At 51.7% G+C, this 16,532-nt stretch overlaps 1 protein-coding gene across 1 annotated transcript in view; it reads left to right on the forward strand.

Moving 5' to 3' along the window:
* Nucleotides 1-1,915: 1,915 nt before the first annotated feature.
* LOC118674514 (Fc fragment of IgG binding protein) overlaps nucleotides 1,916-16,532 on the forward strand; it is a 44,794-nt gene continuing 30,177 nt past the window's right edge. Inside the window, exons 1-4 of the mRNA XM_036346402.1 lie at nucleotides 1,916-1,970; nucleotides 3,282-4,529; nucleotides 6,276-6,625; nucleotides 14,874-15,444. Of these exons, the coding sequence (XP_036202295.1) occupies nucleotides 1,916-1,970; nucleotides 3,282-4,529; nucleotides 6,276-6,625; nucleotides 14,874-15,444 (2,224 nt within the window). The remainder of the gene's footprint in view (nucleotides 1,971-3,281; nucleotides 4,530-6,275; nucleotides 6,626-14,873; nucleotides 15,445-16,532) is intronic.

The raw sequence follows: 16,532 nt of genomic DNA on the forward strand, positions 1-16,532 counted from the left end.
TGGAGTCAAGCTTGGAGGAGATTGGGAGAGGGAGGCGGGGGTTCAATCACCCCTGAGACTTTCCCTAATTGTCTGTCTCCCTCCCCACCTCATTTCCCTGAGTGTCTCAGACTATAAGAGGAGTATCTGACACAGAAGATTTTGACATCTTGGTTTGCAATAGCTGCTTCCTTCTTAGGAATCCCAGAAGCCCCCTCCCTTTTTCCCTTGGCAACTCAGATGACCCCTCTACCCACCCCCAGACTCTTCAGGGACCCAGGCACCCCTTTCCCCAAAGCTCTCACCCCTTGTAGGTCCCCCGCCCTTCCTGATAGCTCTGGCTTTTATCCAGTCTCCTGTTTACTCACTTCATTTTCCTGGTTGACTTTGGGTCCCTGGTTGACTCTGAGCCTTTATCTCTCCCTCTGGGAACCTGCCCTGGGTGGGGGGTGTCAGAGCCCCACCCACCCTGGCTGCACAGAAGCCCAGGCCTTGGTGATAAGAGAGGAGGAGCCCTAGGGGCGGCAGCTGCTGGGTGTTGTGTGAGAGAACACCCAGGCTTCGCAGCTGTTGTTTCCAGGGGAGACTCCCCAGCAAACAATGAGTCCTAGGCCAGGAGGGTGGGAGCAGGGCACGGGTCCGGCCAGGCCCCGGGAGGAGCAGACTGCATCTGAGAAAGCCCACACCACCTTTCAGTGGTCCCTTCTCTCTGGGTGCGACCTAGACCCACCTCCCATCCCAGGCAGGTTCTGGAGCGATGGAGGTGCTCACAATCTGTTCAATCAGTCCCTTTTCAGGGCCAGAAAACAAAGAATTCTCCAGGAAGTGGAACCTGGTGTCTGTGTGGAACCAGGAAACAGAGGCCTCTGTCTCTCTTTGCACACGGCTCCAGCCCCCAGTTGCCACACAGAGATGCCTGCCGCCCACCCACAGTCTTTGAGAGTTTGCAGAGCTCCCTCTGGGAGATAAATAATCCCGGTGAGGCTAGTTTTGAAGTTCCCATTTCATAGGAGGCTCTTGGACTGGGGGTAGAGGCATTGTGTCTCACTGCACAGGCCTGAGTAAGGTGTTCAGATACCTCCCCATCACACACACTCCCGTAGTGGTGCCTGGAAACAGCATGTGGGTGGCTGGGGACCAGAGATCAGCTAATAGGAACTAGGGAGCAGCCAGAACCCGCATGCAGGTCCTTTGCTGTTATACCTGGCAGAAGCCAAAGGAAAAATCTGCAGGCAGCTTCTGGTCAGCAAACAAGATCAAATACCGTCTTCCACCCAGATCTCAACCCCCCGGGACCTAGGGTCTGAGCACCCTGCTCCCCAGCTGTTTCTCTCAGGACCACCACCCTTCTAGGACTGAGTTTCCCAGCAGGCTCTCAGGGCACAGCCACCAGCTGTTCTCATATCCTCAGGCCCCAGGCATCCAGGCTTGCCCTCCACCCTTCACAGGCCTTCAGGATCCCCATTCCACCTGGCTCTGGGATCAGGAGCCTCCTCCCGGAAGTTGGAACCATCTGCCTGGCAGGTGGGGTGTGGCCTGAGGAGCCCAGAAACTCCATTATATAGCCCAGCCCAGGGGCTAACCCTGAAGCTCCAGGGACCTGCAGGTAAGAGAGGCTGGGTCTCCTTTGGAAATAGGACATCAGGTCTCCTACTCTTGCTCCTGACTCCAGGCTTCCCCACCCCAATCCCCAGACCCAACGGACATCCAACTCCCTATCCTTGCCCCTGTCCTGCCCTCCCCACCCCACCCCCAGACCAACTGGACATCCGACTACCCTATACACACTGACCCTTGGATCCAGCCCACTCAAGCCTTCCTGCTGTCCAGGTGGCCATTGTCCTGAGACTGGGCCCTTCTATTGTTTCTGAGATGGTCTCTGTCAGGAGGGGCAGATCAGCTTCTTATGACCCCGCTTTATTTCCCCTCTGCAGACATGGGCTTCCTGTGGAGCTGGTGGACACTCTGGGCTGGAGCAACCCTTCTGTGGGGTAAGTAAGGCCAAGATCCCACCCCTGTTCTTGTTCCTGACTCTGCCTGCCTGGGTCAGCACCCTCCATTTGTGTCCCCTCCACAAACCCTTCTCCCAACGTCACCCTATGCTAGCTGCAATGGGAGAGAGGGCCCTTGGGCTCTGCAGAGAAGTGTGGCAGAATTGAGGCAAACACGTTAGTCCCCAATTCAAGGTGCAAGAACAACCACTCCCTTGATTTTCTGCAACTCAAGCAAAGTTTAGACCCTAACAATCATTCTGCTGAGTTAATGGAGAATTTCACTAAAGTCATTCTTGGTGGGCTTGGTGCCCAGTTCTCCAGGGTCATGTCCAGGACTGGAGTCTTAAGTAAACCAAAGGACTGGGGGAAGGATGGGACACCAAGATGGGACACCTGATTCCTTGGCCCCATGGACACTAGGATACCCTTCAAGGCCCCCCTTGTTCACCAGGCACTTCTTCTATAACTCCCACACTCTCTCCAAGACCCCATAGACTCTTCTTTCTCTCCCTCCCCTCCCCTCCCCTCCCCTCCCCTCCCCTCCCCTCCCCTCCCCTCCCCTCTCCTCTCCTCTCCTCTCCTCTCCTCTCCTCTCCTCTCCTCTCCTCTCCTCTCTCCTTCTCTCTCTCTCTCTCTCTCTCTCTCTCTCTCTCTCTCTCTCTCTCTCTCTCTCTCTCCTTTCCCCCTTCCTCTCTCTTCTGGAGCATCCCTGTCCATTTGGGGGTGTTGAAAAGTCCAAACTGCTCTCTATTTCTTGGAGACATTTTGCTCACATTCCATAACTCCTTTCTTCCCTTTACCCACTTCACACTCCCCACCCCACCTCCAGTTCTATTATCACAAACTGGCAACTGAATCCAGCCCCATAGAGCTTAAAACAATTTTGGGTTGGAGATTTCACATGGAAATTCAGACAGCAAGTTTCTCACACAAAAAAAGGTAAAATCTGGCATAAAAAAAGGAAAAAAGAGTCGATACGCTGTCAAAATAACAACAGGCTAAAGCTAGTAGCAACGCCCCACTTTTGATGTGCCTGAACGCTCCATTTGCACAATTGCCACCCAAACTGTTTCCCATATTGACATTACTTGCTTCACACTTGAATCTGAGCTCTCTGTCCAAAGCATTCAGGTTTTTGGAAGACAAAGTCAGACAGGCTGGTAGGTAAATGCTGCAAGAAAAAGGAGAAAGGAAAGAGAAAAGAGGGAGAAAAGCCCAAGTTAATATTTGACAGGTTATCCAGGCACAGGGCAAGGGGTTACTTCTCTGATGGAGAAATAGACCCATGAGTGCATTTTCTCACCCCAGGGTTGACCCAGGAGGCCTCAGTGGACCCCAGCAATGCTGAAGGGGCGGAATTCCTCACAGCCTTCCTGCAGAACTACCAGCCCGGGTATGTCAAGGGCAAGCTCTACCTCCTCATCACCAGTCTGTCGGACAGATCTGCTTCAGTTACCGTCCTCAGCCAGGCAGATGGCACCTCGCAGAATGTACCAGTGAAGCCTGGGCAGTCGGTCATGGTCAACATCAGCACCAAGGCTGAGATGATCGGCAGCAATATCTTCCAGCACGCGGTATTGGTCCGCTCGGATCGCAACATCTCTGTGCAGGCCATAAACACTAAGCCCAACACAGAGGATCTGACACTGCTGCGGCCTGTCAGCACCCTGGGAACAAAGTACTTTGTGTTCACACCCCCTAGTGCCTCGGCTAAGAATGTCAAGGAGTTTGCTGTGGTGGCTGGTGCAAAGGGTGCCTCGATCAGTGTGCAGCTGAAGGCGGCAGTGACATTCCAGGGCAACTTCTACCCAGGGGGCAGTGTCCTAACTGTGACTCTCCAGCCCTACCAAGTGGCCCAGGTACAGAGCACGGCTGATCTCTCAGGGTCAAAGGTCACAGCCAGTAGCCCTGTGGTTGTCCTCTCCGGCCACAGCTGTGCCCAGAAACACACAAGCTGCAACCATGTGGTGGAGCAGCTGTTACCCACGTCTGCCTGGGGCACCCACTATGTGGTGCCCCCTCTGGCCTCCCAGACCCGCTTCGATGTGGTCTATGCCATGGCCGGCCAGCCCACGAAGCTGACCTACAACCACGGGAACATCATCGGCTCCAGGGGACTCCAGGAGGGGGACGTGATTGAGTTTGAGGTCCGGCCATCCTGGCCACTCTTCCTATCTGCAGATGCGGGCATCCAAGTCCTGTTGTTTGGCACGGGTGGCACAAGGGACAAAGTGACCTATGACCCCTACTTGGTCCTGATCCCAGATGTGGAAGCCTACTGTCCTGCCTATGTGGTCAATAGCTTCCCAGGCTCTAAGGGTGTGGCCATAGTGGTGGCACAGACGAAGGCTGCTGACAAGCTGACCATTGATGGACACGGGCTGGGGACCAGGCTCACCTGGGTAACTGTTCCAGGCAGTGAGTTCTCGTATGCCGAAGTGGACCTCAACAGTACTAACATCATCCACATGACCATGGCCAATACCAGCTTCGGGCTGCTCACCTTTTGGCTGACCCAATCTGGGGGCTACGGGACAGCAGCTGCCTGCGGCCAGAGTGAGTGATGGGGAACGACACCCTGCCCACCAGGTGTCCCCTTTGTGGTCTCTCTCACCTTTCCCTTTTCTTACCCACCTGCTCTCCTGTGGCTTCCCGGCTCAGCTGGGCTGTTCCCCCCGCCACACACACACACACACACACACACACACACCCCTCATCCTCTCTGTCATCCTTCCTTTCCTTAAGGCTTCCCAGCCCCTCTCTATACCCCCTCACCAAGCAATACTCTACTCTAAATGTTTAGCAACAGGTGTGGTCCAGGGTCCCAACCAGTCAGAAGAGATACCAGCACATGAAGCAGGGTCTTAGAAGCCCCATGGTATCTGGCATTAGCCCTTGGTCTGTTGCTTTTGGGAAGAAGTTGGGGAAGGAGTCTTAGGGGAGAGCCAATGTGTGTGAGAGAGGAATATTTTGGGGGGGGGGACAGGGACGGGTTAAAGCTTTTTACCAATTTGTTTATAAATATTTTTACATTTAGCAACTGATACACAACTATACCAGTTGCTAACTGATACTCTCCCACACCTGCTTTGGAATATTTATGCCCAAACTCAGAAGGCCTAAAAGTATAATAATAATGATGCCTCCCATGCCAGGGTATTTCTCTCTCAATATACCAGGTGCCTCGCCGTTAAAGTAGTTCATCTCTAGGACCTGGCCCTATATGCAGCCTCAGGCTCAGCACATTGAGAAGCTGCTTCCAGGCAGGGCAGCGCTTGATGGCACAGATGGGAGAGCCAGGCTTCTAGGGTTCAAATACCACCTCTGCTTGTGTGACCTGGGGCATATGACTTCACCTCTGGGGGCCTCAGTTTCCATTTCTGTAAAATGGGGGTAATAACAACATCCCCTCCACAGGTGTAATGAGTAAACATTTGTAAAGCACTTTGGGGGTACCTGGCAAGTGAGTAGGGCTACGGAAGGGTAAGCTGCGATTATGAGTTGACAGAAGGCAAGAGCTTCTGAAGACTAGGAAGCAGAGGAGGAGAAACTGTTTCTCCTTATTTGGACCCCCTACCCCTTAAGCTAGGACCTAGACACTAGGGTTCCCAATACTGGCAAAAATGTCCCTCCCTCCACCCCTCCATGGCATAAATCCACTCAATTTCAAAGGGCCACTTTGGGCTTCAATAGTAGAATGGCGAGAGGGTAGGTGATCAATTATAACACCTGGGGCAGTTCCCAGCCCTACTTAGTTTTAGCTTATTTAAACCTGGCAGCACCCCCTCCCCCAAAATCCCTGTGAAGAAGGTATCATTGTCATCAACGTCACCAGTGAGGAAAGTGGGGCACAGAGAGTTGAACATTCCTTGTCCAGTGTCACACAGCTAATTGGTTGAGCTGGGATTCTAACCTGGGCTGCCTGACTTCACTGTCATTTCCTTTCTGTTGAACAGTTTCTGTCTTCCATCTTCTGCCTTAGCATTTTGCCCTGAGTGAGAAGGTAGGGGAGAGGAGAAAATTAACAAGTTAGCTATGCCATGATTGTTCCTGCCGGTCCTTTTCCACTACCTTCCAGTCCTTCTGGGCTGAGCTGTGTTAAACTGGGGAATCAGGGAACCTGGGCTTGGGTTGGGCCTGAGCAGCTCTCTCCCTGTGAGATTCCAGACCTCAGTTTCCCCGCTTCTAAAATGGGTAGTTGTGAGCACATTGCCCAAACTCCCTGCAGCGGGATTGCTCCAGGATTCCCACCCATGTGCACATTTCCTAACTTCTCCCTCACCACCTCTCCTCCCACCCCAGCCCTATTGTCTGCGGAGAAGCCCTCCTGCGAAGGTGTGCAGTGCCCTCCCTCGCAGATCTGCCAGGTGGTGGATGGGCACGCCAAGTGCATGCCAGGCCCCGTGGCCGTCTGCCGAGCCCAGGGTGACCCCCATTACACCACCTTCGATGGCCGTCGCTACGACATGATGGGCACGTGCTCGTACATGATGGTGGAGCTGAACAGCGAGGACCAGGCACTGCCAGCCTTCAGCGTGGAGGCCAAGAACGAGCACCGTGGAAGCCGCAGGGTCTCCTATGTGGGTTTCGTCACCGTGAACGCCTACAGCCACTCCGTGTCGCTGGCCCGCGGGGAAGTTGGTTTCGCCCGGGTAAGGAATCTTCAGCATTATAATGCCCATCAGTTAGAAGGAGGAGCAAAGCCTGGGTGTCGGGGCCCCCTAATCTGAGCCCTTTGCCGAGAGTAGAGGGTATAAGAAGTGGACCCAGGATGTAGGGGTTGGGAGGAGGAATTTGAAAATCCATGGCAGAATCTTAAACCCCTTTTGTCCAGCAATTGTACTTCTAAAAGTTTTAAGGATGCTCAGAGATATGGCTAGGGAAAAAAGTTTATACCAATGTGGTTTGTAATAGCAAATAACAACAACAACAATAATAATGGTAGGGAAAAAGAAAACAAAATGTCCCAAAATGGGGAATTTCTTAAGTGACCAAACACTAACTTTAGTGAGCACTATGTGCCAGACTTGTTTCTTAGCATTTTCCAGGTTTTAATGCACTTAATATTCACAGAATTTTCAGGATAGGCATTATTATTATTATCAACTAGAGGCCTGGTGCACAAAATTTGTGTGGGTGGGGGCAGTGGGGGTCCCTCAGCCTGGCCTGCACCCTCTTCAATCCGGGATCCCTCTCACAATCCAGAACCATTGGCTTTTAACTGCTCACCTGCCTGCCTGCCTGATGCCTCTAACTTCTCTCCCCTGCCAGCCTTATCCTCCTAACTGTTCTCCCCTGCTGGTCTGATCCCCCTAACTGCCTAACTGCTCTTCCCTCCTGGCCTGGCCTGATCGCCCCAACTGACTAACTGCTCTCCCCTCCTGGCTGATCTCCCTAACTACCTAACTGCTCTCCCCTCCTAGACATATCACCCTAATTGCTCTCCCCTGCCAGCCTGATCCCCCTAACTGCCTAACTGCTCTCCCCTCCTGGCCTGATCCCCCTAACTGCCTAACTGCTCTCCCCTCCTAGACATATCACCCTAATTGCTCTCCACTGCCAGCCTGATCCCCCTAACTGCCTAACTGCTCTCCCCTCCTGGCCTGATCCCCCTAACTGCCTAACTGCTCTCCCCTCCTGGCCTGATCCCCCTAACTGCCTAACTGCTCTCCCCTCCTATACATATCACCCTAATTGCTCTCCCCTGCCAGCCTGATCCCCCTAACTGCCTAACTGCTCTCCCCTCCTGGCCTGATCCCCCTAACTGCCTAACTGCTCTCCCCTCCTGGCCTGATCCCCCTAACTGCCTAACTGCTCTCCCCTCCTGGCCTGATCCCCCTAACTGCCTAACTGCCACCTTCTCCCTTCTCCTGCGGCACTGGCCTTCTCCTTTCTGCCTTCTCCTGCGGCACCTTCTCCCGCGGCCTCTGCAAAAGGGACCACGGTGCTGGACTGGTCCTCACAGCCACAGTGGCTGCAGGTCCTCGGCCCTTGCAGCCACTGTGGCTTTGTCTGAAAGGACGTCTAGAAGAATATCTGGAAGACGTCCAGTCTAATTAGCATATTAGCCTTTTATTAGTATAGACTAGAGGTCCGGTGCACAAAAATTTGTGCACTGGGGGGAGGGGGTCCCTCAGCCCGGCCTGTGCCCTCTCTCAGTCTGGGACCCCTCGGGGGATGACCACCTGTTGGCTTAGGCCTGCTCCCTGCGGGATTGGGCCTAAGATGGCAATCAGATATCCTTCTGGCAGCCTGGCAGCCCTCAGGGGATGTCCACTTGCCAGTGGGGAGCAGACCTAAGCTGCAGTCGAACATCCTTAGTGCTGCTGAGGAGGCAGGAGAGGCTCCCACCACCACCGCTGTACTGGCACCATCAGCCTGGCTTGTGGCTGAGCAGAGCTCCCCCATGTGGGAGCGCACTGACCACCAGAGGGCAGCTCCTGCATTGAGTGTCTGCCCCCTGGTGGTCAGTGTGTGTCATAGTGACCAGTCATTCCCAGTCTTTCTGCAGTTAGGGTCAGTTTGCATATTACCCTTTTACTATATAGGATAGAGGCCTGGTGCACGGGTGGGGGCCGGCTGGTTTGCCCTGAATGGTGTCCCGGATCAGGGTGGGGGTCCCGCTTGGGTGCCTGGCCAGCCTGGGTGAGGGGATGATGGCTGTTTTCAGGCTGCTCGCACCCCCTTTAAGGTTGGGGTCCCCATTGGGGTGCCTGGCCAGCCTGGATGAGGGGCTGAGGGCTGTTTTCAGGCTGCCCACACCCCCTTCAGGGTGGCGTCCCCACTGGGGTGCCTGGCCAGTCTGGATGAGGGGATGAGGGCTGTTTTCAGGCTGCCTGCACCCCCTTTAGGGTGGGGGTCCCCACTAGGGTGCCTGGCCAGCTTGGATAAGGGGCTGATGGCTGTTTTCAGGCTGCCCACACCCCACTGGGTGGGGGTCCCCACTGGGGTGCCTGGCCAGCCTGGATGAGGGCCTGAGGGCTGTTTTCAGGCGGGCCAAGCCTGCAACTGAAGCTCCCAGTCTCTCCTTTCTTTCTTTCTTTCTTTTTTTTTTAATTCTGGGATTTATTTACCTTCTGTAATTGAAACTTTGTTGCGGCTCCAGCTCGAGGCCAGCTGACTGAAATCAGGTATCTGGGGTTTGTTTAGCTTCTATAATTGCAACATTGTTGCTTAGACTGGAGCTCAGAGCTGGGCTGCAGCAGGCGGGGAACCTTGGCTTCCTCCATCACTGGAGCAAGCAAGCTTCATGTTCGCTTCAGCTGCCTGGCTGCTGGCCGCCATCTTTGTTGGCAGTTAATTTGCATATCACCCTGATTAGCCAATGTGAAGCGTAGCGGAGGTATGGTTAATTACCATGTTTGTCTATTATTAGATAGGATGAGGAAACTGAGATCCAGAGGTATGAGTGATTTCCGATGATCTTAGAGCTATAGGAGATGGAGCTGGGAATACAGGTAGGCTAACACATATGTCCCTATTCTTAACCTCTAGTCCTTTTGCCTCTGGTAAATGGATTACTACTCAGTCAATACAATAACAGCCTACAGCAATTATTCATTTCCCTCCACCATGTTATTATGAAAATGTTCAAACATCTGAAAAGCTAAAATCACTGTGCAGTAAACACTCGTATGCCAATCATCTAGATCAGGGTTGGGGAATGTCTGGTCTGTGAGCCATAAAAGGCCCCCGAAATCATTTGGTCTGACCCTGCCAAGGCATTAGGGGTGAGTTAATTAAATGTTTGGCCAAATGTAGCAGGCTAATTTTTAAGTTGATAATTTTGTATGGCTCAAGAATCCTATCTAATAAAGAGGGAATATGCTAATTGACCCTCACACCATCGCAAAGATGGTGGTGCCCACAGCCAATAAGGAGGGAATATGCTAATTTACTGCCACACCCTCAAAGATGGTGGTGCCCACGGCCACAAGATGGTGATGCCCAGTCCCTTCAGCCCCCAGCCACCCAGGGCCAACCCGAGGTGCAGGCAAGCCTTGGATGGTAGCTGTCCAGCTGCCCAGGGCCAACCGAGGTTCAGGTAACCAGCCGAGGCTTGCACTGCCGGCAGTGGCAGCAGCAGAGGTGTGATGGGGTATCGCCTTCCCCTGATCACTGGGTTGCCTTCTGCCCCTGAGGGCTCCCAGACTGTGAGAGGGTGCAGGCTGGGCTGAGGGACCACCCCCCTCCAGTGCATGAATTTTCATGCACCAGGCCTCTAGTGATGTTATACATATCTAAGTGGCCCTTGGCAGAAAAAAGGTTCCCCACCCCTGATCTAGATTCTAAATATTTTACTCTTCCTGATTTATCACACATCTATCATCTGCTCATTTCTCTTCCCTTTCAACACTCCATCTTATTTTTTATGCACTTCAAAGTAAGTTCCAGACACCAGTATATTTCACCCCTAAAGACTTCAACATCCATATCATAACTGGAATACATTATTTTTACACTTCTTATTGCTTACTTTTGAAATTAAATTTATACATAATAAAAGCCACACATTTTAAATGTACAGTTCACTGAGTTTTGGCAAATGTGCAACCCAAACCTGTATTAAAATACAGGATGTGTTCATCACTCTGGAACATTTCCTTATGCCCCTTCCCAAACAAATCCCAACCCACCCTCGATGCAATCACAGTTTTGATTTTTTTCCCCTTGTCTCTTCAAGAACTTCATATTAATGGAATCATCCAGTCTCAGGAGCCTTTTGTGTAAGGCTTCATTTGTTCAGCATAATAATTTTGAGGTTCTCCCATGTTACTGCAATTAATTTTTTAATAGATAAAGCCTTCGCATAGCTCAAAACAAAGAAAGAGCATGTTGTGAGAGGTCTTGCTTTCCGCCTATCTTCATCTGACCTTCTCCCACTCCCCACAGGTAACGACTTTACTCATTCCTTGGGTGTCCATCCCAGCAGTGGTTCTCAGCCTTCTTAATGCCGTGACCCTTTAATACAGTTCCTCATGTTGTGGTGACCCCCAACCATAAAATTATTTTTGTTGCTACTTCATAACTGTAATTTTACTACTGTTATGAATTGTAATGTAAATATCTGATATGCAGGATGTATTTTCATTGTTCGTGACCCACAGGTTGAGAACCGCTAGATTCTAGGGTTTGTTTATGCCAAGACAAACAACCATAAGCATACATTCTTACCTCTCCCCTGTCTTAGAAAAGTGTGCTTTACTGTGTGCTCTGTTTTGCACTTCGCTTTTTGCACTGAACTATTCATTCTGTTTCCATATCGATGGATAGAGAGCCTTCGCTTCTTTCTCACAGCTGCACCCTTCTTTATCACATGGGTGCATCATAGTTCATTGAACTCAGTCCCCCATGGATGGATACTTTGCTCTTGATGGCAAATGGTACTGCAGTGAATATTCTCAGACCTCACTCATTTTATGAGTGTGCAGGTGGATCTGTGAGATTAACAGCCAGGTGGATTAAAGTAGGTGTTCTTGAGATCGAGGGGGATTGAGCACAAACTAAGGGGGGCTTCAAATCCCTTGAAATTATGTGCAGAATTTTGCACATGAAAGAGGGTCCATTGCTTTTGTCAGTGACCTGACACAAGTGTAAAGCTCCTGGTTGAATCATGGCAGGATGTCCACAAGATGTTAGGAGAACAAAGGAGTTCATGAAATGGTGACATTAGCATGGTCTCATTGTTTTTAGAAAAATATAAAAGTATTTAAAGGTAGAAGACAAAAATATTTCAGGACTTACAAATGTGTGTGTGTGTGTGTGTGTGTGTCTACAGCAATATGGGTGATTTGTCTTTTCTGTTTTGCTCATACACATTTTGGAAGTTTTCTGTAATGAACAAATATTACTTGTATTATTTAAAAACTAGCCGAAACCGGTTTGGCTCAGTGGATAGAGCATCGGCCTGCGGACTGAAAGGTACCAGGTTCGATTCCGGTCAAGGGCATGTACCTGGGTTGCGGGCACATCCCCAGTAGGAGATGTGCAGGAGGCAGCTGATCGATGTTTCTCTCTTATCGATGTTTCTAACTCTCTATCTCTCTCCCTTTCTCTCTGTAAAAAATCAATACAATATATTAAAAACACACACACACACAAAAAAAAACTAGAGGCCCAGTGCACAAAAATTTGTGCACTCGGCGGGGGTGGGTGGGTCCCTCAGCCCAGCCTGTGCCCTCTTCCAGTCTGGGACCCCTCAGGGAATGTCCACCTGCTGACTTAGGCCTGCTCCCCGGGGAATCAGACCTAAGCTGGCAGTCAGACATCCCTCTGGCAGCCTGGGAGCCCTCAGGGGATGTCCACTTGTCAGCGGGGAGCAGGCCTAAGCTGCAGTTGGACATCCTTAGCACTGCTGGGGAGGCGGGAGAGTCTCCTGCCACCACCGCTGTGCTGGCAGCTATCAGCCTGGCTTATGGCTGAGCAGAGCTCCCCCTGTGGGAGCACACTGAACACTAGGGGGCATCTCCTGCATTGCGCATCTGCCCCCTGGTGTTCAGTGTGTGTCATAGTGACCAGTCATTCCCAGTCTTTCTGCTGTTAGGGTAAATTTGCATATTACCCTTTTATTATATAGGATAGAGGCCTGGGGCACAGGTGGGGGCCAGCTGGTTTGCCCTGAAGTGTGTCCCGGATCAGGGTGGGGGTCCTGCTGGGGTGCCTGGCCAGCCTGGGTGAGGGGCTGAGGGCCGTTTTCAGGCTGGTCACACCCCCTTCAGGGTGGGGGTCCCCACTGGGGTGCCTGGCCAGCATGGGTGAAGGGCTGATTGCTGTTTGCAGGCTGGTCAAGCCCCCCAGTGGGGACCCTCACCCCATGGGGGTTTGGCCAGCCAGGGTGAGGGGCTGATGGCTGTTTGCAGGCTGGGCACAGCCCCTTCAGGGTGGCGGGGGGGGGGGGGTCCCACTGGGGTGCCTGGACAGCCTGGGTAAGGGGCTGATGGCCATTTTCAGGCTGGCCATGCCCACGGGCTGGAAGCAGATATCTGGGATTTATTTAACTTCTATAATTGAAACTTTGTAGCTTTAAGCAGGTCCCAGGTTGGGTTGCCCCTGGCAACCAAGGCCCCCAGCCCCTCCTTGAGCAGAGGCCACGCTGGCTGGATTCAGGTATCTGGGATTTATTTATCTTCTATAATTGAAACTTTGTAGCCTTGAGCGGAGCTCAGGGCAGGCCAGGGCAGGCGGGAAGCTTGGCTTCCTCCATCGCTGGGGGCAATGCAAGCCTCCTGCTCACTCCAGCTCTGTGGCTGCAGCCATCTTTGTGATTGACTGACGGAGTGAGGAGTGATGGTTAATTTGCATATTACTCTTTTATTAGTTAGAATGGAGATCACTGCTCTTGCAGAGCAATAGATTTGAACAGTGATCCCTGGGCTGCTAGCCTATAAGTGTGGGGCCCTGGGCTGTCTCAGTCACTGCTATGTCCACAGCGCTGCCTCACACAGACCTGGATACACAGTAGGGCTCTTGGAGGTTTTGCTGATTAACTGAATGAATGAATGAATGAATGAATTATCATATCTTCAGACCACCATTCATGCTGTTCCTTCTGCCTGTTACTCCATTTTTATACCCCATACTCTTGTCTAAGAAGAGAATATGTGGAGAAAGCATAAGAAAGATGCTCAGGAAAAGGAAATGGGTCCAAGGGACAGAGGGACATATTCCTTATCTCTGGCAGACTCTCTCCACTGGGACATTTGCGAAGGAATACTCTTCCTAGTCCCTATTTTTATGGCTCTCTCTTACTAATCTTTTACAGCTCAGCTCAGCTGTCACTTCTTCCAGGAAGACTCCCCTGACCTGCAAGGTTGGGTCTGCCCTTTTCTAGGTTCCCACAGCCTCCTGTGCCTTCACCCCAGCCTGTCCATTCTGACCTTTCTAGTGGAATGTCTGTCTTCACCATTGGACTGGGAGCCCCATGAGAGTAGGGTCAGTTGTCTTGGTCATCGCTGGATCTCCATGATTTCCCAGCACAGGCTAGGCAGATTGAGTGCCCGGTGAGTGTTTACTTGACAGGGCAGTGCCCTCATTCACTCACTGAGTGCCTACTGTTCTATCAGGCACTGTTCTAGGCACTGGGAATGAAGTAGGGTTCAAAGCAGACAAAGATCCCTATCTTTGTGGATCCCTGGCAGTCTATGGAGTTAGACAGATGATACGTGCAAATGATATATTAGAAGGTTAGAAACTATGAGAACAAAATAGAGCAGGAAAGAGTTGCCATATAAAATAGGATGGTCAAGTATGGCCTCGTTGAGATGGTAACATTTGAGGAAAGCTTTTGTAAGAGGCCAGGAAGTGAGCTATGTGTGCATCTACCAGTGGTTCTCAACCTTCCTAATGCCTCGACCCTTTAATACAGTTCCTCATGTTGTGGTGACCCCCAACCATAAAATTATTTTCGTTGGTACTTCATAACTGTAATTTTGCTACTATTATGAATCGTAATGTAAATATCTGATATGCAGGATGTATTTTTATTGTTACAAATTGAACATAATTAAAGCATAGTGATTAATCACAAAACAATACGTAATTATATATGTGTTTTCCGATGGTCTTAGGCGACCCCTGTGAAAGGATCATTCGAACCCCAAAGGCGTCTCGACCCACAGGTTGAGAACAGCTGATATATGTGTTTTCCGATGGTCTTAGGCAACCCCTGTGAAAGGGTCGTTCGACCCCCAAAGGGGTCGCGACCCACAGGTTGGCGACCCACAGGTTGAGAACCGCTGACTAGGGAAGAACATTTTATTCCACAGGGATAGTAACAGCAAAGATCCTGAGGCTTGATTGGTGGCAGTAATAGGAGGGAGGAATCCCACTGCAGCTGGAGAGGGTCTGAAGGCTGGACCACATGAGATGTGACCACTCCCCTCCCTTCTCATCCTTCTGCAGATTGACAACCAGCGCTCGCGCCTGCCTGCTTCCCTGGCTGAGGGTGGCCTTCGTGTGTACCAGAGTGGGAGGCGGGCCATAGTGGAGCTGGACTTCGGGCTGGTCGTCTCCTACGACTGGGACTGCCAGCTGGCACTGAGCCTGCCCACACGCTTCCAAGGCCAGGTGTACGGACTGTGTGGCAACTACAACGGCAATGCCACTGACGACTTCCTCACACCTGATGGGGAGCAGGCTCCTAACGTTGTGGAGTTTGCCAGTAGCTGGAAGCTGGATGATGGGGACTTTTTGTGTGAGGATGGCTGCCAAGACAACTGTCCCACCTGCACCCCAGGCCAGGCTCAGCACTACGAGGGCGACCGTCTCTGCGGCATGCTGACCAAGCCTAATGGCCCCTTTGCCGCCTGCCATGATACCCTGAGCCCCTGGCCCTTCCTGAAGGAGTGTGTATACGACCTGTGTGTGCTCAATGGGGACCGCTCCAGCCTGTGCCGTAGCCTCAGTGTCTATGCCCAGGCCTGTCTGGAGCTTGGCATCTCTATCAAGGACTGGAGGTCACCAGCCAACTGCCGTGAGTGATGTCCTGGTGGGGGCTGGGAACACATGGAGAGAGGCAGGGGACCCCTTACATCTGCTCAACATCTGAACACTTAGTGTGGTTCAGCCTGGAGCTGGATCATGGCAGGGACATGGAGATGGCCAAGATGGCCAGGCTGTGCCCACAGTGAGCCTAAGGTTGGGGCAGACATATCACTTGACAGTGACAGTCCAGAATGGTCATGGCTAGGTTGGTGGAGGCATAGACAGAACAGTCAGGGAAAGCATGGGGAAGTCCAAGGGGTCTATGGGAGACTAGAGCAGTTTTCAGACTCAGTCTGGGGGAGTAAGGAGGATTTATTAGAGAAAAGAACACCCAATCAACAACCCATAGGAAGACTAGGAACTAGATAGGAAAAGGGGAGCGGGAAGGGAGTTGCAGGCTGAAGTAAGAGCACATGATAAGCTTGGCATGAGAGGTCATCCTCAAAGCAGAAATGTGAACACTTCTCTATAGCCCTTCCATGACTCCCCAATGTCCTCTGGATAAATACCAAGCTCCTCAGCCAGGTGTCCATTCCCTTAATCATTCTTTCACTCATTTATTCATTCATTCAACAAGCATTCCCCAAGTCCTTATCTGTCCCCATCTCCGAGCTGGTGATGTTCACCCACCTGCTCCTGCCCCTGTGAGGTTCTCAGGGGCAGAAAGGCTAGAAGGGAGGAAGGAAGAAGCATCCAGGCCCAGGCCCAAGGCTTGAGGGGGAGTAAGTCTGGAGTAGATACTGAGGTCATTTGGGGTTTGTCTTGGTCATTGTTGTGTCCTCGCTGCCCAATTCTCACTCCCCTCTGCAGAGTTCCCTAATGCCTAGTGCAGAAGAGGAACCAGGGAGTTCACTCATGCACTGGGCCAGGCCCTGTCCTTGGTGCTGAGGATTCAGCTGTGATTGGGCAGACCTGGTCCCCACTCTCACAGAACTTATGTCCTATCAGGAAGACAGCCAGCAAGCAATAAGCTGGAATATCTCCAGAGAGCAAAAGAAATAAAGTTTATGTAATAAGAGCAAATGGGAGGATCATGAAGAAGGTGCTTAGGGAACGCCTTTCTGAGGAGGTGACACA

The sequence above is a fragment of the Myotis myotis genome, unplaced genomic scaffold (genome assembly GCF_014108235.1).
Source record: "Myotis myotis isolate mMyoMyo1 unplaced genomic scaffold, mMyoMyo1.p scaffold_m19_p_19, whole genome shotgun sequence".
Taxonomy (NCBI): domain Eukaryota; kingdom Metazoa; phylum Chordata; class Mammalia; order Chiroptera; family Vespertilionidae; genus Myotis; species Myotis myotis.